At 46.8% G+C, this 25,918-nt stretch overlaps 2 protein-coding genes across 2 annotated transcripts in view; one reads left to right on the plus strand and one right to left on the minus strand.

Annotated features, from left to right (window-relative positions):
• The window catches only part of NHLRC2 (NHL repeat containing 2), a 731,521-nt gene extending 707,863 nt beyond the window's left edge, over positions 1–23,658 (minus strand). The window contains exon 1 of the mRNA XM_069239322.1: positions 23,459–23,658. Coding sequence (XP_069095423.1) covers positions 23,459–23,624 — 166 coding nt within the window. The 5' untranslated portion in view covers positions 23,625–23,658. The remainder of the gene's footprint in view (positions 1–23,458) is intronic.
• Positions 23,579–25,918, plus strand: part of DCLRE1A (DNA cross-link repair 1A) — an 87,139-nt gene continuing 84,799 nt past the window's right edge. Inside the window, exon 1 of the mRNA XM_069239320.1 lies at positions 23,579–25,677. Coding sequence (XP_069095421.1) covers positions 25,212–25,677 — 466 coding nt within the window. The 5' untranslated portion in view covers positions 23,579–25,211. The remainder of the gene's footprint in view (positions 25,678–25,918) is intronic.

Here is a 25,918-nt window from a genome sequence, read left to right on the forward strand (position 1 = left end):
TCATGTTGCCCGAGCTTCTCTTTTTAGATCCCAGAATGGCATTTAACAGCATTGAATGGAATTTCATTTTTGCAGCTATCGATCGGCTGGGTTTCTGCCCAAAGTTCTGTGGTTGGTGCATCTTCTATATCACAGCCTGCTAGCGAGAGTCTGAGTTAACACTATGTTGTCCAGGGTCTTTGACCTGCAGAGAGGCACGAGACAGGGGTGCCCCTTCTGCCCCACAATATTTGCTTTGGCGCTCAAGCCCTTGGCGGCCAGAGTGCATCAAGACCCTGTTATATGGGGAGTGAGAGTCAATGGGAAATGGGAGGAATGAATTTCCCTCTGTGCCAATGACCTATTCCTCTATGTCACCAGACCACTCCTTGCCATAGACAGGATATTGCAAATCTTTCAGATCTTAGGAGATCACTCAGGATATTTCCGCTGGTGGGAGAGGTCCTGGGGCCTTCCCTAGAGATGTGCTGCACCACTATTACACATTGGATTAGATATCCAGGTATCTATATCACCTGAGACTAAGGTGACTTTTTATGGGAGCACTTAACCCCACAGCTTGACAGGCTTCATGAGGATGTGGCACACAGGTGGGCCTTCTCAGTGTCACTGATGGGCAGGGCTATCCTTTTTACAATGATGTCACTCCCCCAGTTGCTACACGTCCTCCACAACACACTCTACCAGGTTCCCCCAGACATTTTTAGGAAGATTTACAACGAGATTAGAGCACTATTATGGGATAGGGTGGTTCTCAGATCGCACTCCGTAAACTACAAAGAGGCATCTACAATGGAGGCTCGGCTGTCCCTGACATTCTTAACTATACTGGGGTTCACAGTTAGTAACTGCCAATGACTGGGTGTTTGCGGGACAGGCAGAACCTGAATATCAAGCTTATAGGGAGACCCTGGGGAGCCGAGGCTATGAGGTGGCCCCATACAGACAATCATGAGAGCACCCCCTGCCAATCCACACCCAGATAGTGGTAGAGGTGTAGCACAAAACGACAAAATATTTAGGCTGGGAGGAGAAAATGACAGAACAGACTCAATTATGGAACAGTGACTTCTTGTAAGAGTTTGGAGCTCTTAGCTGTTTCTTGAAATGGGCACTGATAGGTATAGAACACTTGGGTGACGTTTGAAGAGGGCAGGCAATGGTGACTTTTGAGGCCGTACACCAAGAATATGAGAAGGCGAAAACCAAATGTCATAGATATTTGCAATTAAGAGATGCTTTCCGGCGCCACATACTGGAAGGAGAAAGTGCCAGCGGTGGCACCACTGGAGGATCACCTCCTACTGGCCTCGCTGGACGGGCCATCTCATCGACATATAAGAACATAATGAATAACACCCCAGACCCACTGACCGCTTTGGAAGAAGCCTAGGAGAGGGACTTGGGCACCTTCGAGAACGATTACTGGGATGACCAAAGCCCTAGAGAGGTGGCAATACAAGCCTGCTTCCGACTGGTCCAACTACAGATTTTACATAGGGCCTTTTATTCCAGGGTACTCCTGCATAAGATGGGTAAAGGTGATTTGATGCTCTGCCTGAGGGGTTGTGAGCAGGAAGGCACCTTCTTTCATATATTGTGGGTGTGTCCGTCCATACGGCTCTACTGGACTGGAGTGTTGCAGAGCATGATCAGGGTGCTCGGGCAAATGGTCCCCCTAGATGCTAAACTACTTCTACTGAATGTCACAGGAAAAGAGACCTAGACAAGGTATCAATGGCTCTTGCTGGCTGACTGAAGCAGCAATAGGGGCCAAGTGTAATGTTCAGTGGCTCCACCTGCACTGAAGACTGGGAATCCAACATGGATTGGTGTAAAAGGGAGTAGGTGGTCTACTAGGGTAGGGGTTGCCTGAAGAAATGGGATAAGGTTTGGGGCATCTGGTGCAGTTACCGACAAGTATAAGTAGGGTGAGGGTGCGGATGGGTGGACTTCCAATGTTTCAGATGGGCTTCCTGTACTATGTCCATGCTCTGTGTTTTATGAGTGATATTTCTGTGTTTCAGTTTGAATTTGCAAATTATTGTATGCACACCCTGCGATTCTCTCAACTATTGCATTTACTGTATGCAGACCATGGGTTTTATGCAATAAAAATAATTACTGAAAAAAAGATTGGAGTGACATTATAATTAGGAGGCAATGGCAATTGCAGCATTACATTTTAACCTGAAAATGACTGAAACTCAGCAGTTATAGTTAACTGAAGTAACTATATCTTGAGCCCTGAAGTAACTACAACTCACACCGCTGCCATGATTTGCCATTGTCTTGCTAATAACTTTTGCATTTTTTGATGAATCTTCACAAAACTTTCCAAAAAAGGGTTCAAACGCAACAGCTCCTTCCTGGAAAGTGATCCATCACATGAGGGCAGAGAAAAAGGGGGCAAGGGGTCCCAAAACATGTTTCCCCATGCAATTTTTCATACGAAGTTAAGATAGCACTGCAACGAAAACGGTTGAATAGAATTACACCATATTTGGCAGAAAGCTAAATCTGTACCCAGAACGCAGGCTTTTTGTGACTTGGTGAAAATACGATTAGCCATTTTAGAGAAATTAAGATTCAAAATTTATAGATATCTACCGAGTTGTTACTACAGAGGCAGTACTGAGGTACCCAGTACAGAGAAAAAAAAATGGCAAATGAAGCACTCCGATAGGCAATAAGCTATGTGGGTTTGGGATGGTAATAAAATCTTGCTTCACTTTCAAAATCCCAAGAAATACACTGAAAAAACGAAGATTGAAGTGACAGTGTAGTTAGGCATGTTAATGCCTTACTTTTTTGTTGTTGTTGTAAATAGATTTTATTGAATTTTCACTTGTGTGCGCCACGCTGCTGAACAATCACCCTATAAGTGCTTCAAGTTATAGCAATATTTATACCATTGTGTAGTGATACATAGCAGTGATCAATTTGTTAAACTAATAGCCTTTTAGATTTTAACTATCCCATCCCAGCAGTTTGAAATTCAAAGCCTCCGCCTCCCCACGCTTCCCTGGCTTCCATTGTGGTGTTTTGTGTGCCTTGTTCTCCGGGACTTCAGGGTCATCTCTTGGGGTCACCCAGCGCCCGCTGCCTGCCCTGGCCTATTTCTATTTATCCAGTTAGGGTGGTGGCTTTCAGTCTCATTTCTTTACTACTTGACCCTCCTTTACTATGAGGAAGAGACTCTTACTATGCATGGGTGCTATTTTCTTCATTCACTACCTCTTTTGTTGCATCTATCAAGTTCTCCCAAGCTCGAGCGAAGTCCAGTGTTTCCCTACCCCGTCTATCCTCCCTCTCATCCCAGCAAAGGTCTGTCCTCCACCTGCTTATTTGAGGGCCAGTGGGTGCCTTCTACTTCATGATTATTTGCCGCTTGGCTAGTATTAGGGCCAGATCTATTATACAGGTTATTAAGTTGTTGTTTTTTGTAGGAACTAGAGCCCCATAATACAAGTCACTGGTGTCATGTTGATGTTTAGGTCTGTGATATCTTTTCTGCTATGTAGTTCTCCCATGCAAAAACATGTTAATGAGGGACAATCTCATACCATGCATAGCATCCCCTCTACCTCTTGATGGTATCTGGGGCAGGTGTGAGCTGTGGCAAGTCTGCGGGGGTGGGATATGCCCTTTGCAGTATATAGTAGTGTATTTGTTTACATCACACCTCGCTGGTTACTGTTGGGCCCGTTCCTAGGATTTTCATCCACTCCTTCTTGGAGAGTGAGGTGCCAGATCGTTTTCCCATTTCTCTTTGAGGTGATATAGGCCAGGCATTCATCTATACCTGGCCCCAGTGGAGCAAATGTAACTATATGAATGATGCAGTGTTTGTTCAGCCCCTCTCCTCCCCCAGTGTTGTTTCAAGGATGCCACCACGGCACCAGTAAGAAGTGACCTGCCGTGATTCTGTATTCCTCTTGTGATTTGGTAAGTGATAATGGGTCTCCCCGCGATACAAATCCCCTACTGTTTCTATCCCTATTTCTGCCAACCAGTAGAGGAACCCTCCATAGTACTGAGGCATGAGGTTAGTCAAGACTTCTGCAAGGCCCGTTTCCAACAACGTCCCACCACTCTGAGATTGCTGTGATTAACTGAGGGCATTCGCTTCTGGCTAAATACAAGGCTCCACAACTGGCCTATAGAGAAGGTATCAGGGGTGGGAAGTTCCAGCGGTCCCTCCCTGGCTGCCGGAATCCATTGCAGAAGTCATTGTAATTGGGCTTCCAGATAGTACGTTTCAGAGTCTGGGGCACCCCTGATTCTACAATTTTTACCCCAAGTTTTTTTTATCAAGGTTTGTTCTCAGCTCATATCCTGCACATTCTGCATGTCATCAGAGAGGGCCCAAATTGGGAATAAACAAAAAAAATACAGAGTCCAGACCGGTGACCAAATTCAGTGACAAGTTGTAGCGCCCTTTCTGGGTTTTCCCACTCAATGCCAGATGGGCTCGACATGCAGGGGTTCTACCACTATAGTAAAAAATAAAGGAGAGAAAGGGCAACCATATAGGCTGCCCCTCTCTCTACCGACCATTTTTCTGAGATCACCTATCCTGTTTGGACTCTTGCTATGGGGGATGAGAAGAAGAGTCACGTCCACCCAAGGAATCCACCGCCTAATCCCATGTGAGACCTAACAGTGTACAAGTAGCTCTTTTCAAGGCTGCCGAAAGCATTTTATATTTCAGCCGACATGAGCACTATTGCCTGTGGGACATCCGGCTCATCCAACAGGGGACCTAAAATGCTCCTAATGTTTAATGCCGTGCTGCGGCTTGGGATGAACCCACTTAAATGTGGGTGGATCAGGGTCTCCATGTGGGGGAGGAGTCTTTGTGCCAAAATGCCATTTAGGATTTTGTGGACCGAGTTTAACATAGGCAATGGCCTGTAGGCTGTCAATTATTTTTTTCAACTTTATTTAGCATTTTTATAGGAAAGAGAGCAACACACACTTTGCAGCACCATCATGTATATCATATGAGAAAAGAGGATAAGAAAGAAAACAAAAGAAAACCTGACCCCAACACCCCCAAGGTTACCTTTGTATTACATCAAAGAGAAAACCAATGATGCTTCCCAGCGACATGTGAACAAACATTTATGGAGACAGCAATAGTCATACAGAACAATGGATGTCATCCCAACCCTAGATAGAGTTATACAACAGATAGGATGAGTCCAAGGAGTGGATGGGTCAAGGCGGGTCGTTTTCGGAGTCCAAGGACGAAAAGTCTCAAATGACCAAGGCTCTCAACGTCTTAAGCATAGTGAGATGTATGCCACCTACTCTGTTTTGATGCCTAATATGCATGACAAAGGGATGCCATATTGCATCAAACTTAGCTACTCTGTTCCTGAAAGTAGAAGTAACCCTTTCCTTTGCATATAAATTCCACAGCTTTTCCCACCACAGATTTAAAGTGGGTGTCTGAGCTTGCTTCCACATTTGTTCTATGCATAAGCTAAAAGAAGATGGGAAAGGAATCGCAGAGTCTACAAGGTAACGGTTCTCCCTGCACCCAGCTCCCCCAGAAGAACCAGCAGTGGATCACGAGGTATTGTAACATTGGTTAAACTGCATACATAAGTAATTAGTAGGACCTCATCCCAGAATGATTGTACACAGGACCACCTTATGTGTAGGAAACGTACCCCGTTCCCTGCACCCCTTCCAGCAAGTATCTGAGCTCCCAAACATTCTTTGTAACTGTACTGGTGTTAGATACCATTGTGTAAGAAGCTTACATGAGTTTTCTTTTTAACAAAGGCAAATTGAGGATTTAGACACCAGTTGCCAAATTGTGCCCCCATGGGTCCTCCGAGACATACATCCTTAATTCTCTTTCCCATTGTGTCATGTATGAGTATTTCTTTGGCGGGGTGAGGTTGAGTATATAGCGGTAGAGCCATGAGATGCCTTTGCGTCTGATATAATGATTCTATGGTTGTCTCCTCCCTCTCCATGGCCAAACGAGCTGCTGGACGCCCAGCCCAAGGTAAGGCTTGTCCTACTTGCTACGTGGCTCCTCAGGTTAGGGTAAATTTCTCCTTCAAAGACTCAGAGTGCAATTCGCTCCCGTTGTAAAAGGTCCGCAATCTAGGGGCGAGACCCCGATCCCAGCTGAAAGGTTGAGTACTCCCAGTGCGAAATCACTATTGGGAGATAAAGAAGTAAGGGGAAAGGATAGGGGGGAAATAATCGCCTGCCACGAATCTCACGCCAATAAGCTAGTAGTATGGAAGTTAGCAGGAGCAGAGGGAGACTCTGGAAGTGTAGTGCGCCGTGTAATAAGCATGCTTCCTTTGCCTCAGGCTAGAGAGTCCAGACAGGGGGGCAGGAGTACAATATAGGTTGTATAGAATTATACTGGGAGGTCATCCATGCCCAGAACTTTATCCTGGAGCATGCACTTCACCTCTGCTTTTATTTTGTCCAAGGTTAAATCTGCGACCAATTGATATAAGTATATAGCCCGGCGTAATACTTAGTAAAGGCGTGATTAATTTGATCTCGCCTACACAGCCTAATGCCTCGAAAGGAGTTTATTTCTAATATCTGTGAGCCCCTTTTACAAGGTTTGGCTAACCAAGCCAGCAAATTCCACGCTTTGTCTAGCTCTGCGTGCACTCTGAACTTATATGCCTTGTAATTGAAGTATCGGAGATGTTCAATGCCTTCGGCAATTTCTTTAGCAATCCCTTTTGTATGTTGAGCTTCCCAGGCTTCCCTTGCTTGAGGTGGCATAAACTGTCCTCTAATATATTTTACCCAATGGCCTTCCCAAGAGAAACATTTCCTTTCCTGGTGAGTGGCACTGGCATCCCTAAGTCGTGGTTGGGACCGGTCTAAGGTAATGTCTGCTATGCAGTTAAAGTCCCCTCCAATGAGAACCACTCGGGCATGAATGGGGCTATTGTGTGGGAGATGCTATCAAAGAATATCCTGTACTCCGTGTTTGGAGCATAAATATTCACTACTGCAATGCCCTGTCCCACCAGGGGGACTCTGATGATGGTGTACCACCCTTCTTTGTCTGTGTTTTCTTGAAGGGTCTGAAAGGGTACTCTCATTCTCACTCATATCAGTGTTCCCCTGGCAAAGGCTGAATATGATGTGTACGTAGGGTGACCCCCTCAACCTTCTACTCAGTGCGATCCCCTAGCTTTCAGTCAAATGTGTTTCTTATACTAAGGCTATATGGAGCCCTCTCCATTTCAGGTAGGCTGGACTTTATATCTTGTAGTCATAATATTAAGACCCCAGGCATTTCAGGTTGTTATTTCATAGACATGGGGTGCATTAGCCATTCATGTAAGTACTCCCATCCTTGTACTCCCCATTTCAACCGCCCGGAGGCCCTTTCCTCCCACCCTCCTCTTGAAACTTTCTGACATGTAGAGTAGCAACAACCACTATTAACAAATCTACCATTCTCAACTCCCTCTACGCAGGATAGAAAGATAACGTCCCTCCATCCAAACATTAGAGAATGGTCTAAGTTAGCTGCAGGCAATAGTGCTCACCTACACAAGGGGTGGTGTTTACCAAGGCAAATCGAGCATTCCTGGCAGTACCGTGTACTACCCTGCCATGGCAACAGTTGTAGTTCAATTGACCATTGCTATGTAGTTTAAGGTAAAATCGTAAAGAATGTGCTTGGAGCTCATCTGGTGCTTCCCTCTTGTATAAGTGTTCATTGTTTAGCGTTTAACCCACTAAGTAGGATTCAGCACAAATCATGTGCTAGTCGGAGGGAGGAGATGTGTGGCAAGCCAGTACTTAGGGCCGATTCCAAAGTTGAATATGTCTCTGCGCCAGAGTCAGTATCCACTGGTGGAGGCCCACACAGCAGTGATGCTGTCTCAGAGCCAGAGATAGTGAGTTCTGCCATTGTCGCCACTGTATTCTGGTGACCATGGTACATCTGGGCCTCTGATAGGAACCCTTGCTGTGCCCGCTATGAGCATGTTCCAGGATGAAGAATGGTGAGAGGCCCTGTGAGGCCACCATACTATTTATCCAGTCCTTTAGGAAGGGCGCCATTGCCCTCTGCTATTCCCAGCAGTCCCACAATTTGTATATTGTTTCTTTGGGCCCTCCCTTCTGCATCTTCTGCCCTGCACTCCAGTGCTGTAAGTCTGTCCATTGTCCTGGCCATCTGTGTTTTCAGAGCCCAGTTGCAGCCACCAGCTGCTGTTCGTTCCTTGGGTTGGGTACTGAATACCAGCATTGATAACATCAATGATGACATCTGAAATGGTGTGTGTAATTATATATATATATATATATAATATATATATATATATATACACACACAAAATATATATATGTATGTATAGGGTCTGTCTCTCTGGAAATGGTAAAATACATGGAGGGTTATGGATTCCATTTTGGAAGAACCAGGGATGACTGGAGGAACATGAGGAGGTAGAGGAATCTACCTAGATAGATTTGTGGACTGCTGCATACCTGTGAGTTTGGTCGGACACGTGTTAAAAGAAGGAGAGCCGAACACTTCAATACACTTCAAAGGGTGCTCTTTCATTCAGGGAAAAGTCACTGGAAAGGGGCTTGGGCACATCATTTGGAGTCATTCCTGCTGTGACAGACTGCTTTCTTGGGGAAGGGCAGGAGAGTGGGCATTTCAAAAGGAAGCAGACCCCTAACACAAACTACAGAGACTCAGACCCTACACCACATCTAGTGTCTGGAAATGGAATATAAGAAGGAGAGCTCAGGCCTTTCAGCCTCTCAGGTTGTGCAAGGAACAGCTCTACAAGAGTTCTGCCTGTGACCAGGGTTGAGGGCCTAGGCCTTTCAGTCTTCCAGGTGGGTGAGGGGACATCACTGAGGGAAATCCAAGACCACGCCCCCCTGGAGAACCAGTGCCTGCCTACTTGTCAAGACCAGTGTACTCTGTGAGGGAAAGGAAAGCACTGGAGGGAGTGAGGCCAGTGGGCGATCCTGCTGAGTGGATCACTGTAGCAAGGAATGAAGACCCGGGTGCTGCATTAATCATGTCATTGCCCGTTGACCCCGTATGCCAAAGGGGGCATCCGTCAAGTTAGCCATGGTTGGTATCACTGCTGCGCAGAGTGGACCTTAAGCCGTGTGCAGAGTGAAGTTGACAACCCTGTATGCCAGAGAGGGCCACAGTGAAGATTACTGCTGTGCACATCAGGCCGTAGCCTGTGTGCCAAGTTAAATTGGTGACCCTGTATGCCAGAAGGGATTTTTGTGAAGATTACTTCTGTGCCAATTGGGCAGTCGCCCACGTAAGGCGTAAGTCTGGTGACCCCGTATGTCAGAGGGGGCCACTAGAAAGGACAAGGACTGCTGCCTGGTTTGAACTGTCATCAAGTGGAGAGGCCACCGTGGTGACCTGCCCCTGACTGAGGATTGAAACCGGAGCAATCACCCCACCCAGACACCCCTGTGGGAAGGGTCAGAGTAACTTACCATCTCACAAGAGGAAGCTCTGTGGACGTCCGACTTCTGCCCCTGCAGAACCGCAAATGCTATTCACCAGCAGCTACTGCTTTAAATGGGGACTCCATGGAGGAACAGGTAAGACTGATTGTAGGGCCAGAAAGCCTTGGAGGAACTTGTTCTGCCCCAGAGCACTTCATCATTGGAACACTTTTTACTTTTATAACAGGTGGAGAAGGGCTCTTAAGACACAGACTGCTAGTGGAGTTTCAACTGAATATCACTTACAGTGAATGGGGAATAACCACTACCATTAGAGGGAGGGAAATGGGACTCAGGGACCTGGCTATTGAACAAAATAACCCTTAATCTCAGGGGATAGAGCGTATTGTTCGTGTATGTCATATTTTACTTAGTGTGTGTATATTTATACGGTCACTAAAAAAACAAAGGTTACAGGGACATTATAGTTAGGATCAGATTTCACTCACCCAAAACCATAGAAATTCAGCAATTATAGTTATACTTATGTCAAGAAACTATAACTCATGCCCTAAGGTAAATATAACTTGCACCCTCGCCGGTGTGTTTCCGGGCCCTATTCGGCCTGGGGAATGGGGCCACATGCCCCCCTACCCTTCATTATAATTCTATATTTAATTTACTCGTGCTCCCGACATGCACAGTTTTTTCGTATTTTTTTTTACTGGAAATATTACATTGATATTATGTCATGAGTGCTGTAATTTGTGGGGTAATTAGCAGTGCCTGCGAGGGCGCAAGTTATAGTTACCTTAGGGCACAAGTTATAGTTACTTGAGATAAATCTAACTATAATTGGTGAATTTCGATGGTTTGTTACTTTTAAAATGTAACTAGAACGTCCCTGTAACCTTGTTTTTTGGGATGAATTTCTCTGTTTTTCTAAATTCTATTTCTTAACTATAACGTCCCTGTAGTTTTGTTTTTTTTCAGTGAATTTCTATGGCTTTTTTTAAACATATAGTAATTTTCATTACTATACACTAATCCAACAACTACTGTGCACTGCCTTTGGGCATGGACAGCTGGGGTTGGCTGCTGGCCCTGCCCTGAGTCCAGACCCTGTGACCCCTATAACCACACAACCGGGCGCAAACTCACAACAGTTAGCAGGCAAGGGATAAATACAATGATTATTTCGAACAACCAATATTAATTCTTGGTTTCAAGGGGTAAATTATTTGCCCTTATTTATTCCATTCCATTTATTCACAACATACAGCATCAGACTCATTGGAGAGTAACTTGTCTCTTATTCTAACAGCATGGCGAAAATATATACAATTCTAAATGCATTCATATTTACAACACACATTTCTTACAAACAATACACCGATAATTTCAAACATAACAAAAATCTGAAAGAAACTAAGAGAAAACGTGTGCCCATCTACAAGATTTTTTACAGATAGTCACATTAACACAATTCACAATGTGATCTAATCTCATCTGGTAACCAAGGGTCTTGCACCCAGCTGTACAATACCTAAATGTTTATTGGAAAGGTATTATGTAGTGCTAAACTACTTATGTTTATCAATTCATTATCACTCCAAGCCCTTGATTCCACTAGCAGGATGTCGACGCGTTTCGGCCTTAACACTCAGGGCCTCATCAGGACTGTCAGGGGGCACTGGCACCACTTTCTCTCCGGTATGATGTATATCCAACCTTATGAGTTAATATCCTCTTCTTTTAGTGATTCTACTCTTTCAATTCACAGTTTTCACAGCAGGTCAGACAGGTCACCTTAGACAATCCTGGAACTCTTGTACACCGGGAAGCAGCAGGCAGCCTGGCTCCAATCCTCACCAGCCTATGTTTCAATCAACGAGGCCGGCGCAGCAGGGGTTGGCCACAGGGTCTGGTCTGGCCTTAGGCCATGTGTGGTGGCGGTTGTCAGCAGGGCCTGTGGCCAACCCTTAAAACCACCCAGCCGTGCGCAGCGGGGGTCGGCCACAGGGCCTGGCCAGTTGCAAGTCCCTGCATTCCTCCCCTATAACAACCCAACCCTGCATGCCCTCCACCCCTCCTCAGGCCGATATTGGCCCTGGGGGCCCCATCCTCTGGGGCCCAGCGTAAATATTGAATTTGGGGGGTCAGGGGGCTACTTGCTCCTCCCCCCACCCCTTGCCCCACCAAGGCCGATCTCAACCCCAGGGAACCGATCCGATGGGGTGTGGACATTTTTTTTTTTTTTTTAGGAAGGGGGCCAGGTTACCCCCCTCTTCCCAGGGCCAATCTTGGTCCCAGGGACCCCATTCCCTGGGGCTCAGCCTTGTGACCTGGGAGCCCCCCAGGGCACCCAGTCTCAGTGTTGGTGACTGTGGGGAGAAGCCTGAAGGCCCGGATGGTCCCTGCTGGTTCCCCGCCTACTGCAGGATCCAGGATTGCTGTCACAAAGCAGCTTCTTCTCTGGGAGAGCAGTTTCCTCTGTGTGCCTGCCTGCAACTCCGCAGGCAGCAGACAGAGGAAACCTCTGCTCCGATGAAGGGAGTGCTGTTTGACAGCTATCCCTTCATAGGAGCAGAGTGTCTGCTGTGGCTTGGCGGCAGCTGTAAAGGTGAAGACCCCAGGACATAGCAGGAGCCGTCCCTGGGGTGGTTGCGGTCCCAAGGGCCATCGGGTGGCTCTTCAAAGGGGACCGCTTGGCCCCCCTCCCACGAAAATAGCCCAGTGAAGGTGGTGTTCCATGAGCTTCAAAACTGACCCTCTTCATTCTTTTAGTATAGCCCCGGGTAGGTGGTGGCACCCAGGGAACCAGGGGAGCCGGGCGGCCTCAACGCACTCCAATAAAGAATGCCCCCGGGACTTGGCCCACCCGGGGGTTACTGAATAACGAAGCAAAGGTAGCCCACGCTTCTTTTTAATTAATTGTTTTTTTTCTTTACAGAGGATTCGCATGATTCTACACATTTGTTTGTAAGTGCTTTTTAGTCTTGGGGTGTGGGAGGGGGTTGTCACCAGAGCTAATGGGTCAGGGTGTCACTACCCTGGCCCCTTTTATTTATTTGTAACTCTTTTTCTGGGACTCGGCTGAAGTGGAGTCCCAACATGGCTGCCAACACTTCCTTGTTGAAGTGCTGGCAGCCAATCAGATCTTAGTACAAGATCGGGAGGGGTCACATATCCTTTGCGTCCCTATATTTATAAATTTGGATTTCCTTTCATTCTCTAAAACTACCGAACAGATTTAAACCAAATAACAAAAAGGCCTCTTTCTGTCACAAACTACTCGTTGTCTATGTCTGTGGCCCACAGGAAATTCAGGAAGATCATGGTTCCTATAGGTTCTGCCTTGATCCAAGTAGGGGCGACCCTTTCTGATAGCCACGGTGCTGCTGACGGAGGGAACACCAAAGGCAGTCCGTGCCCTCCAGAAGGAGTCCAAGAGGGAAAAAAACCCAAAAGGGAAAAACCTCTAAGCAGGAAGTCGTGGAACAAAAACAAAAGTAAAAAGTAAATCTGAACAAAAGACAAAACGACAATGAAAAAAGCTGGAACAGGCTAAGAAAAAATATAACTGATGCAGAAGAAACAGGAGCGAAGATCACCACCCAAAGGAAGTGTTGCAGCGCAAAGAGAACAGGAATCAGACACCTTATATACCCAAAAAACAGGAAGTGACCAACAGGAAGTAAAAGACAGCATATTGGTTTGGGAATATAGCATAGAAACTTATAGGAAAGTCACCATGTTAAAAAAGACTCCAAAGGCATGCAGGGAGAAGGAAGGCATGCTGGGAAGGAGAAAGGATCATGGCAACTAAAGAAGGGCATAAATACCGGGAGAAACAAGAAAAGAAGAAAGAAAAAGGAAGCATAAGGTAAGTAAGGGTGAGTGTGTGTGTGGAGGGAGGCAAGAACTAGCAGGGGCGCACGGCACCCGTAACTCGTCGAGGCCCCATGCCCAATTTGGGGCCTCAATTAAAATATGGAATGGCAGGGGCGCGGCACGTCCTGCTGCCGCGGATCGCGGCCGCGTCCCGAGCTGAATGCTCGGCTCGCAGTGCGACAGAAGGTCCCCCCCGGAGCCCCAGGTTTGTGCGGAAACAGCCGAAAAAAATGACAAATCAAAAGTGGGGCGAGAACAGAAGAGGCATCTTCCTAAGAACATTCACTAAGAGGATAGCCTTTCCAATTAATGAGATATTGGAGATGGTTCTGGAATTTACGAGAGTCACATATTTCTTGTACTTCATATTCAGGTTCATTATCCACCAACAAAGGAGGAGGACATGTGAAATCAGGAAAAAGGATCAGCTGTATAGGGTTTCAATTGAGAGACATGAAATACTGGATGGATCTTCCAGGTTCAAGGTAAACGGAGACGGAAAGATACGGTATTAATTTTTTGAAGAATACAAAAGGGTCCATAGTAACGGGGTTTAAACCTATTTTGGGAAAGACATGGGGCAAAACTCTTGAAGAAAGCCAGACTTTATCTTGGACGTGATAAGCTGGAACCTCACTTTGTTTCTTATCTGCAATTCTTTTCATGTATCTTTTAGTGACTAGAAGATTAGATCGAATAAGCCGTTGGATTCTATGTAATCTCTGGGAAAAGAGCGGTGATAGCAGGAAGTGTAGAAGAGGTCTTAGGAGTGGTAGGAAAAGATGTGGGATGGAATCCATATGAGCAGAAAAAAGGAGTGACTTTAGAGGCGCTATAAACGGTATTATTGTAATTAAACTCTGCAATGGGAAGGTAAGTGCTCCAGTTGCTCTGAGTGGAATTACTACAACAACAAAGATATTGTTCAAGTCCCTGATTTAGATGTTCTGTCTGCCCATTGGTTTGGGGATGAAATCCAGAAGATAAAGCTACATTGATATTCAAGATCTTACAAAAGTGTTTCCAGAACCGTGATATGTATTGAGGACCCCTGTCTGACACAATACTATGTGGGAGACCATGGAGGCGAAAAAATGTTTTGAATAAAGATCTAGCTCAATTCTTGAGATGTGGGTAATTTCTTCAAGGTAATAAAATGAGCCATCTTAGTAAATGAATCTATTGTCACCATTATAAGTCGGTTTCCCGCTGATGGAGGAAAAGAACACATAAAATCAGTTAATATTGTATGCCAGGGGGCTGGTGGAACTGGTAATGGTTGAAGCAGTCCTGCTGGCCTAGTACGGAGTACTTTTACTTGGGCACAAATGGGACAACATTCCAGAGAAGTAATTCCTGCGTGGCTTTAATACCCGGATGACCGGCTACAGGGGAATCATGACACATCTGAAATGCCTTTTCTTGCACTTTTTTAGAAGGTAGAAATAAGGTGTCCTTGTAATAGTAGTGTTAGAAATTGGGTTTTTGGTTGGCAGTCAGGTTACCCTCTGTCCAAGCAAGAACCCTCAGTCTAGTCAAGGTAAGTCACTCAGAATCCAAATTATTCTGAGCCCACCCTCTGGTAGCTTGGCACTGAGCAGTCATGCTTAACTTAGAAGGCAATGTGTAAAGCATTTGTGCAATAAATCTTACAATAACACCATATAGCACCACAAAAATACACCACACAGTGTTTAGAAAAATATATAATATTTATCTGAGTATTTGCAGGTCAAAACGATCAAAGATGCACTATGAATTTGTAAAGATATCACTAGAAAGTGATACAAAGTGTCTTAAGTCTTTAAAAAGTAAACAAAGTCTCTTTCAAGCACAAAGTACCTGGTTTGGAGTGGAAAATCTCCACAGAGGCCCGCAGAAGAGGAGATGCGTGGAAAATTGGTGTGTGCGTCGGTTACGCCCCTTCACACACGGACTTGCGTAGTTATTTTCCACGCGGGGAAACGTGCGTCGTTCTACGAGAGGAAAAATGGTGTGTGCGTCGGTTTCGCCCCTTCACACATGGACTTGCGTTGTTATTTTTCACTCGGGTAGACGTGCGTCGTTTTCCGGCATGCGGACCGTCTCCTTCTGTGGGTCGCGGGATTACCAGATGTCCCAGGGTCTGTGCGTAGAATCCTAGGCTTGTTATCCGGTTGCGTGTCGTTCCGGTGGGCTGTGCGTGGAATTTTTCTTCCTCACGGCAGGCGTCGCGTCAATTTCCAGGCGAGGCCGTGCGTCGAAGTTCCGGTTGTACCGCAGACGTCGCGTCGAGCGGCGTCTTTCCGGATCGGCGTGAAGTGAATTTCTCACCGCAGAGCAAGCTGTGCGGCAACTTTTTCGGCACGCGAGGAGTCCAATTGAAAAAGAGAGTTCTTTTTGGTCCTGAGACTTCAGGGAACAGGAGGCAAGCTCTATCCAAGCCCTTGGAGAGCACTTTTACAGCCAGACAAGAGTTTAGCAAGGCAGCAGGCCAACAGCAAGGTAGCAGTCCTTTGTAGAAAGCAGTCAGGTGAGTCCTTTGAGCAGCCAGGCAGTTCTTCTGGGCAGGATGCAGGTTCTGGTTCAGGTTTCTTCTCCAGCAAGTGTCTGAGGTGGTAGGGCAGAGGCCCTGTTTTATACTAAAATGTGCCTTTGAAGTGGGGGTAACTTCAAAGAGTGGCTAAGAAGTGCACCAGGTCCCCTTTCAGTTCAATCCTGTCTGCCAGGGTCCCAGTGTCTGAGTGAATGCACAAGGAGCTGTCAACTAAACCTAGCCAGACGTGGATTGTAAGGCACAGAAAGATTTAAATGCAGAGAAATGCTCACTTTCTAAAAGTGGCATTTCTAAAATAATAATATTAAATCCAACTCCACCAGTCAGCAGGATTTTGTATTACTATTCTGGCCATACTAAATATGACCTTCCTACTCCTTTCAGATCAGCAGCTACCTCTTCAACAATGTATGAGGGCAGCCCCAATGTTAGCCTATGAAGGGAGCAGGCCTCACAGTAGTGTAAAAACGAATTTAAGAGTTTTACACTACCAGGACAAATAAACTACACATGTCCTGCCTTTTACCCACACGGCACCGGTGCTCTAGGGGTTACCTAGGGCACACATTAGGGGTGACATATGTAGAAAAGGGGAGTTTTAGGCTTGGCAAGTACTTTTAAATGCCAAGTCGAAGTGGCAGTGAAACTGCACACATAGGCCTTGCAATGGTAGGCCTGAGACAAGGTTAAGGGGCTACTTAAGTGGGTGGCATAACCAGTGCTGCAGGCCCACTAGTAGCATTTAATCTACAGGCCCTAGGCACATATAGTGCACGCTACTAGGGTCTTACAAGTAAATCAAATAGCCAATCATGGATAAACCAATCAACAGTACAATTTACACACAGAGCATATGCACTTACCACTGGTTAGCAGTGGTAAAGTGCCCAGAGTTCAAAAGCCAACAACAACAGGTCAGCGTAGTGGAAGGGGTGCGACGGGTGCAGTTGCACCTGTCACGATTTTCAGTGTCTGCTTGGCAGACACTGAAAATCATAGTGGGCCCTGTTAGGGGGCCCCCAGGGGCCCCACGACACCCGTTACCGCCATCCTGTTCCTGGCGGCGAACACCGCCAGGAACAGGATGGCGGTAAGGGGGTCGGAATCCCCATGGCGGCGCTGCAAGCAGCGCTGCCGTGGAGGATTCCCCAGGGCAGTGGGAAACCGGCGGGACACCGCCGGTTTCCCGTTTCTGACCGCGGCGGTCAGAATGCCCCGGAAGCACCGCCAGCCTGTTGGCGGTGCTTCCTCTGCCCTCTGCCCTGGCGGTGAGACACCGCCAGGGTCAGAATGAGGGCCTATGTGGTGCCTCCATAGAAACCCCTGGGACTAAAAAAAAGGTGGATTGAATTGTGAGTATGTTCCAAAGTGTGGTTTTGATTGATCTGAAATAAGGGAGGAATGTTATGTCGCAACTGTGACGCAGAAGGTGTGCGGAGGCTGGGAAGACAGATCTCTGTTCCGCCCCCAGGGGCCTCTGTCTTGTTCCCCTGTGATTGTGACCCCAAGTGGTTCGGACCTGGGTCACGTGGGGTGTATGCAATAAAAGGCTTCAAGTCGAGTGGAACAGGCTAGATACCCTCCCTTGCGAGATGACGCACTGTACCTCCAGAACCTGTGTCCTGTCATTGCACCTAGGCCCAGCACTACACAGCATGCACGCCTACACCAACAATACTACAGGCTTGAGGTGGGGTGTTGAAGGTAGATACAGGGAATGAACACATGCTGACAACTCAAAACATGTTAAATAGCAGCAATAACTGGTCATCCAGTCGAATGCTCGCTTTTATGAAAAAGGAATATATATGTGTGTGTGTGTGTGTACATATATATATATATATATATATATATTATTACTTAGTGGCGGTCGCCACTAGGCAGTTATAGTTAGGGCCTAGTTTCTATGGAAAAAACTTTTTTTGTTTTGCTAAAAACGTTGGCGTTGTTTGATAAATCTTCATGAAACTTTCCCAAAAGCAACAGTGATCACTTCAGCTGCTGTCTGGAAATTGTCGGGGTGATTGGTCAAGTAGGGGGCTGAGAAAAAGGGGGGGGGGTCCTAAAAAATATTTTCCCTATTAATTTTTCCATAGGGATTTTGAACCTTGATAGCGTCAAAACCACTGGACGGAATTACACCAAATTTGACAGACAGATAGGTCTTGGTCCAGAAAGTGTCGTGAGAGTATCCCTCATGGAAGGGGGTTTCCCGCTGGGCTGGCGGGCGGCCTTCTGGCGGTCGCCCGCCAGCCCAGCGGGAAACTCAGAATAACCGTGGCGGTCTTTTGACCGCGCAGCGGGATTCTGACGGCGGGACTTTGGCGGCGGCCTCCACTGCCCGCCAAAGTCGGAATGACCCCCATAGTCTCTTAGTCTCAGAGAGGGCAGAGGGTTGCCCTCTCGGCGGTACAGTGTTCGCTTGCTCCTCCCCTCAGGCAGCGTGGGGGCAGCCTCCAGTTCTCTGACAGCAGGTCTGCCTAGGCTGTCCAGTGGTGGGCTTGCTTCTCCCGCCACATCTCTCACCTTTGATGTGGCTTCAGATGCAGACCCGTCCAGCGATTCCCTACCTCTTCTCCCACCCCGGTGATCTCCTAGGTCTGTCGGGTTGCAGGGAACCACAGCTGAGTGAAACTTCTTGAAGCGTGAAACATTCTGAGTCACCACTTCCGCTCCTGGTCGAGTAGTGATTCTGGAACCCAGCACGAGTGACAGTCCATGGGGCTTTCTCAAATGGCAGCCGGAATTTCCTCCTGGGGTAATGATCTTTGAGGAGCACACGGTCCCCCTCTTTGAGGGTCGTGCCCATTGACGCTGCCTGGCACAGGCATTGGTTTGTTGTCATTTGGCAAAGGCCCGGGGGTCTCTGAGGGGAGCCGGGGCCTACTTCAGGTGATGCGGGATGGAGTCTTGAACCACTCGACCCATCAGTAGGTATCCTGGGGCTTCTCCTGTGGTGGAGTGTGGCGCCTGCCGATAGTCTTTCAAAAAGGAATAGATGGCCCAGTCGTAGGGCTGTTGAGTGGCAAGGGCAAATCTGACGACCTTGTTGGGAGTTCTCATAATACGCTCTGCTTTCCCATTGGCCTGGGGCCATCTTGGGGTGGTTGGTCGGTGGGTGATATCCCAGGATTTTAGATATTCTGCCAGCTTGAGATTCTGAAATGGGGGGGCCATTGTCAGTGCGCAATTCTTGGAGCAGACCCTGTGTGGCGATTATCTTTTCTAGCTTCCGGAGTACTTTGTGAACTCCTTGGGAGGATAGAATCTCCATTTCCGGGTACTTGTAGTTGTCGATGAACACCACTGTGTATCTCCCATCAGGCAGGCTGCCAAAGTCCAAACTTACACAGACCCATGGCTGCTGTTGTCCCTTTTCTGTGATGACAGGCGCTGGGGCTGACACTGCACCGGTGGCTTGACACCAGGGGCATGATTTCACTAATGCCTTTTTCATCCATAAGTGCGAACCATATTTTTGTGCGCAGTCTGCCCTTCGTTTTGACCATCCCCTGTCCAGAGTGGGCAAGCTGAATCACGCGGTCACTGAGGTTGGTGGGGATAACTAGTCTGTGTCCCTGAAACAGGCATCCATCTGGGTCGGCGACTAGCTCCTGGCGAACGTTGCGCAGGCTATCCATGACACGGCATGCCTCACGGGTCTTCTGGGCCCATTTGTCTTGAAGCATTGCCACTGATTTGTTTTGACGGCTTCCAAGGCTTGTTGGAGGCACTCATCACTGGCAGTGACTTGCTTTATTTGGTTTAATGAGGGGGGCCAAGGGCGGGACCGGTCAACCACGTACCTGACGTACTCCTCCATCTCTCGAGCTTCCTTCTTCTCACCAGGAGTCGCAGCTCTAGGATGCCATGACAAAGTAGTCTGCTGGGTTAGAGGAAACAGGCTAGTACTAGACCTGACATTCGTATTCTTGCAGCTGTAGCACCCACTTTTCGATTCTTGGGGGTGGCTTGGACGTGGTCCTCCTTAACAATGGCATAAGAGGCTTGTGGTCTGTGGTGACCACGAAGTCGGCTGTACACATACAGGTGGAAGTATCGACATCCCTGTGAACAGCGATGGCTTCTTTTCTATCTGGGAGTATCGCTGCTACGTCTCAGTGAGGGATCGGATTGCAAAAGCCACCAAGGCCCATTCACCTCCTGCTAGTCTCTGCATCAGGGCAGCCCCAAGTCCATTTGGGACGGCGTCTAATGCGATGGTGGTTTCTTTCTGGAGGTCATAATACATCAAAGTGGTTTCCGCCAACAAGGCATCCTTTGTCGTCTGAAACGCCTTTTTCTGTAACTCATTCCTGTGCCAAGGCGTAGGCGACTTCAGTAGTTCCCTGAAGGTTGTGTCAAGGTGGTCAGGCCAGGGATGAACCTGCTGCAGTAGTTCACCATCCCCAGAAAAATGCAGACTTCCGACACAGTGGTGGGGGAGGTGGCTTCTTTAATGGCGTGCACCTTCTCGGGGTAAGGAGCGATTGCATTGGATGAGGAAGTGTATCCGAAGAAGCTGGTATTTTAGGTGAGGAACTCACACTTGTCGTGACGAACGGTCAACACGGAGTCCTTGATTCTCTGGAGCAGGCCACGGAGTCGACTATTATGCTCAGATACAGACTTGGTGTAGACCAGAATGTCATCGCAGACATTTATCACCCCTGAGAGGCCAGCGAGCATAACACGGATGGCGTTCTGAAAGACTTTGGCCATGCTGGAAATGCTGAAGTTCAGCTGGCGATATCTTCGGGGGCCAACATGGGATGAAAAGGTGGTTATGTACCTCGATTTTTCCTGCTAGGGTAAGCTGGTGGCATCCAGATAGCAGGTCAACTTTGAAGAACCAGCATGCCCCACTTATTTCTGCCAGCAGGTCATCTACGGTGGGGTTGAGATGTCTCTCTCTTTTGATCGCCACGATGGGCAAACGAATGTCCACGCAAATGCGCACCTCCCCGGCTGCTTTGGTTTTCTCGTGACTACAATCAGCGACACCCAAGGGGTGGGTCCAGACATCATTTTGATGATGCCTTCGGATTCTAGCTCTCTCTCCCCCTGAGGTCTGAGGTGGAATGCTATTCTCCAGTGCCTTGGCACTACTGGTCTAACTGTATGATCGATAATGAGAGTCACTTTTTTCCCTTTTAGGCATCCAATCCCTGGAAATACTTTGGGGAATTCATCGACAATGTGGGCTGCTCCTTCTTGGTGTATCCCAAAGGCTATGGTCAAGTTTTTAAGGGTTTCAGTCATTTTGCATCCCAGCAGCATGCCATTGCCTTCTTCAGTGATGTATACAACGGAGTTGTAGGACTCGTTCCATGGGAAATGAGGGTGTGAAATTTCCTTTTTAAGGCCTCTGTCCGTATGCGAAGACCTTGACTTGGGTGTTCAGGAGGCGCTGCTGTGGCTGGAGCTTCACATACGTTTCTCGGGATAGCAAGTTGATTGACGCTCCGGTGTCTACGGTGGAAAGTACAGCATGAGTGTGAACCGTACTTGCCATTGGGGAAGTTGATGCTGGGTTCGAATTGCTGTCCCTATTGTGAACACTGCATGGACCGTGTGCTCAGCCTCTTCATCATCGTCCATGTCACTGTGCCGAACTGCTAGTGTGTTGACACTAGGCTGTGTGGGCCCTTTTCTGCTGGAACAGCATACCTTTGTCAAATGGTTCTTCTTGCCATAGGCTGTGAATCTCTTCCCTTTCGCTGGGCAGCGTGGGCTGATGAGTGGGGCCGCCGCAACATCCACATGACTTTGGTGACTGCTCTTTCACTGGGGATTTCTTGAGAGAAGACACTGGTGCGACTGCGTTGATGGGTTCCGATTTTATGGGTTTCTGTAGGGCCGCTTCCAAGTGAGATGCTCGAGCTTTTGACAGATTCTTGTTACTTCCCATCGTGAGGATGTCTGCTAGAAGCTTCCCCGGTTCTATCAGGATATCCTCTCTGAGTTTTGCGGATGCGCAGCCCTGGATGATCTGTCCTTGTATATCCTCATTTCATGACTGAAGCCACATGTACTTTCTAATTCTTTGAGTCTAGTATAGAATACATCAAGAGATTCATTTTCATGTCCATCTTTGGGGCTCCCTTCTTGGATGCGTGTTGCAATGCATGGTGCAGGGCTCCCAGCAGGCGCGATGCCTTCTTCCCTTGGGAGGCTTAGATGTGTTCCACATATGGCCATGTGGTCACCATGTGACGATGGCCGCTGCATGTGCTGGCGCAGTACTGGAGTAATGCCGTTAGCTTGGATTGTTTGAGGCTGGGGCCTTTTTAGGCCTTGTGCTGCCATGCGATGAAGGTTTGGGCCCTCCCTGAGCCTTGCCATATAGTGGATGCAATTTGGGTGGGGATAGAGCGCTGGTTCTTACATGCCCAATGGCAGCAGAAGCAGGGAGCCAGGAATGTTCCCTTTTTCCCTTAGGCGATCTTTATCTGGTCCTGTTCAGTCTCCGCACGTCGTGCGGTATAGAGCACTTGCCACACGGAGCGTCGCAGGTGAGCGGGGAGGTGTGACCAGCCCAATGCGAGCACCACGCTTGCAATGGGAGGAGCCCGCAGTCGCCACAGCGGGCGCCCATGAGTCCCTAGTCAGGCGATTGTAGTGAGGGGTTCGTCCGCCCTCATCGCCAATTTTTAGTATTGTAAGTGTGCGTGTGCACGCTATGTAGCACTGGGTCTAAGCCCAATTAAAGGACACAGGTTCAGGAGGTACTGTGCGTCAACTCACAAGGGAGGGTAAATAGCCCCTTCCCACTCGAGTTGCCGCCTTTTATTGAATACACCCCACGTGACCCAGGTCCGAACCACCTGGGGTCACAATCACAGGGGAATCAAACGCCCCTGCGGACGGAACAGAGATTTGTCTTCCCCGCCTCCGCGCACTGTTATGCCAAAATTGCGGCATTACAAAGCCCACCCCACCTAAATAGAAGACTTTGACTGCTCAACCTGCGCTACTACTGAAAGTCAAGTGCTGAAATGGGTACTTGAATCAGAATTCTGCTTGCCCGCTAAAAGGGTGTGTGTGTATATATATATATATATATATTTGTCCATTGTCATTCAGCTTTAGTCCTACTTCTACGTCTGGCATGAAACTCTTTTTCATTTACAAAATCTGGTCCCCATAGCATGAATATTGCTTTTTTACAGCTTCTTTAAGCCGTGCAATGCTGGTTGACATTTCCCTTATTCGAAATATATTATATGATTCATGGGATAATGTGTCAAATGTTACGTATTGAAACACACAAGCACACTAAAAAGATAAAAATGTCACACATCACTAAACTGAAAATTTGGCAGCTAAACCCACGGCAGGGAAAATATTCACACTTAAAACTACCAGTACATAGAAAAGTTAGTAGCTAAATTCCCATCTACTTCTGACAAACGTAAAACGTTATATACTAGAAATACTTCATTTAGAGTCGGGAGCTTAGAGAACAGGATATGTATCGTTTTCAAAGCAATCATGACAGGAGTTGCAAATCACTTGCAGTATATCTTTTATGTCCATAACAGGAAGTGACTAGTATACCGTCACACCCACTCCCCGTTAACCCACCTTCTGTGAATTCCGGCACTAGAAGCTCCTGTCGACGGCTATTCGCCTCCCGTACGTACTGCAGGACTAGCTCGTTTTTGTCGGCTGAAGCTGTTACTTCGAACAGAGCGGCTTCCAGATCAGCCTGTCGATAAAGCAGAGAAGAAGCAGTGACAGCCGCCGCCATCTTGGGTCAGGACTGGAGACTGGAATGGCGCCTGCGCATCTTGTTTAGCTTTTTTTTCTTTCACCTTTCGACAAGTTCTGTATTTTCGGAGTTGTACATACCCATGCACAAAATAGGCTTCGCTGATGTTTTGCTGCAGTGGAGATTATACTTTGCTTTAACTGGAACACCTGTGGCTAAAATGCTCCATATCGAAATAGTGTTATTTGTCACGGCCTTTTCCTAAGCTCTCGTTATTTACCCTTTTACCGTTTATCACTTGTTTCTAAAAACAAATGGCATGTTCCCCCATAGTCTCTGAGCTCCTGTGAAAAATTAAAACTTAATAAATTGTTAATTCAGCAAAATATTGAAAAGTTCGTAGATGTAGTTTGGAGAAAAAAAAATTACGCGATTGCCTCAAGGCTTCGTACTTTTGAACTTCGGTTGTTGTTCCCGCGAGGAATGGACAATACATTTGAAAAGTAAAGTACAGTGCTCTTTTCGGAGAAAAATACAATACATTAGGGAGGGAGAGCAGAACATGGTAGCTATGTTCGTATTGTCTTCAGTACCACATTATTATTCAAGCTGCTAACATATAAGACAGATGCGATGTGTTTCTATGCATATGCATCCTCCCATGTTACATTTCAGAAGGTCTTTATATGAGTAGATAAAATAGCTGATTATATTTCAAAACCATGTTCGTGCATATTTCTCTATACTATATTTGTGCCTAAATATGAAGTGTGTGAAATAGCCCGATCAGCGATGTTTGGTCATTTTGCATTTGACCTAGGCATGTCTGTTGTCCACCCTGCTTAGCGTTGTCTAGCCCTGGCGGCCATTTCTCAATATGTCTTTTTACTAGAATGGACGTACCGGTAATATGTCAATAAGCCATTTGTGATTGACAAATCTATTCCTTCTCCTCGGAGTTTATTTTCCGAAGCAAATAAACAATTTTGTTTCGTTTACCAATGACAGGCATAATTACATTTGAATGTATTTTAGTTACAGCTTGTATACATAAAAGTGTACGATGCCTTACATAATCGTACAGGTGTACTGACGCTTCTTATACGGAGCGTCCCGCGTGATCTAGTAGCTTGCTTCCTATTTGACTTCCAAGTTTTGCCCATCTGAGGCTTTGCTATCGTGGTCTCTTTTCGCTGTCAGTGGCTGTAACTTCCCGGGCTTCCATTCAGCGGCTTGAAAAACAGCATTTCCTTGTACTGGATCAGGGTAGATTGATGTGATTACGGATGCTACAATTTGAGACTAGTGAATATTTACAAAATTGGATAACGTGCTTCGGCTGAGCGTTCTGCGGCAGACAACAATCATTCTCATGTGATTATCTATGGAATTCCCAAATACGTGGACGTTTACCAAAGAAATCCGATTTTTACAATAGATTGTTCCTGTTTGTTTTTCGTATATGTTATTGACATTCATACGTTTCCAATACCTATCCGAATAGTCTCAACGTGTTCACAGATTAGTGTACATATCGTCCATGATGCCACAGCAGATGTTAGACAACTCTAGACCTAGGTGAAGCACGTACAGTGCTGACCTCCCAGTTTTTGCTGTCTTAGTGAGATGTCAGAAGAGGGTCTTTTAGAAGAAGATGCCGTCTGGGATTACAAGTCTATCCGGAAACCCAAATCAAAGAGTCAAAATGCTACAGAGACTGCACAGTCACGGAAGAAAACCAATGTTGGAGAACGTGAATCAAAGAGAAGTGGGAGAAAGAAAACACGGATCACAGTTACTGGAAAAACTATGGATATGGCAAAAAAAAGACCACTGGAACAAAAGCAGCAGAGGGTCACAGGTCTCACACCTGAAAAGAGCATTGATATACCAGCCACTGCTCTTGTTGTGAGCTCTCAAAATACAAGAAGTCCAGCAAGTCAAACTGCAAAAAAGCAAAGTCCCCGAATCCCAAGGACCATTTATGAGGGGCATTGTCCTAATTGCCAGATGCCTTTCTCTGTTTTGTTAGTACAGACCCCTCGGTGGCACGTTGATGAATGCTTGGATGCTCCAGATTCCGCAGAAAAGGGTAAGCCTTGTGGAACAAAGCTGTTCAACAGTTTATATGTTACGATTTTAAATCTTTCTATTTTTTTGGGAGGCGTTGGGGGTGGGGGATCGTATGTGTTCAACTTCCTATTGAAATACATACATGGGTGTACTTTGTTTTAGGCTTTTTGTGTGACATATTTACTATTTTGTGTGAATGGTGTAAACTCCTAATATGTGCATGCCACTCAAACACTGTTTAACCCACCTTTAGGAAAACC

The sequence above is a fragment of the Pleurodeles waltl genome, chromosome 6, assembly GCF_031143425.1.
Source record: "Pleurodeles waltl isolate 20211129_DDA chromosome 6, aPleWal1.hap1.20221129, whole genome shotgun sequence".
Taxonomy (NCBI): domain Eukaryota; kingdom Metazoa; phylum Chordata; class Amphibia; order Caudata; family Salamandridae; genus Pleurodeles; species Pleurodeles waltl.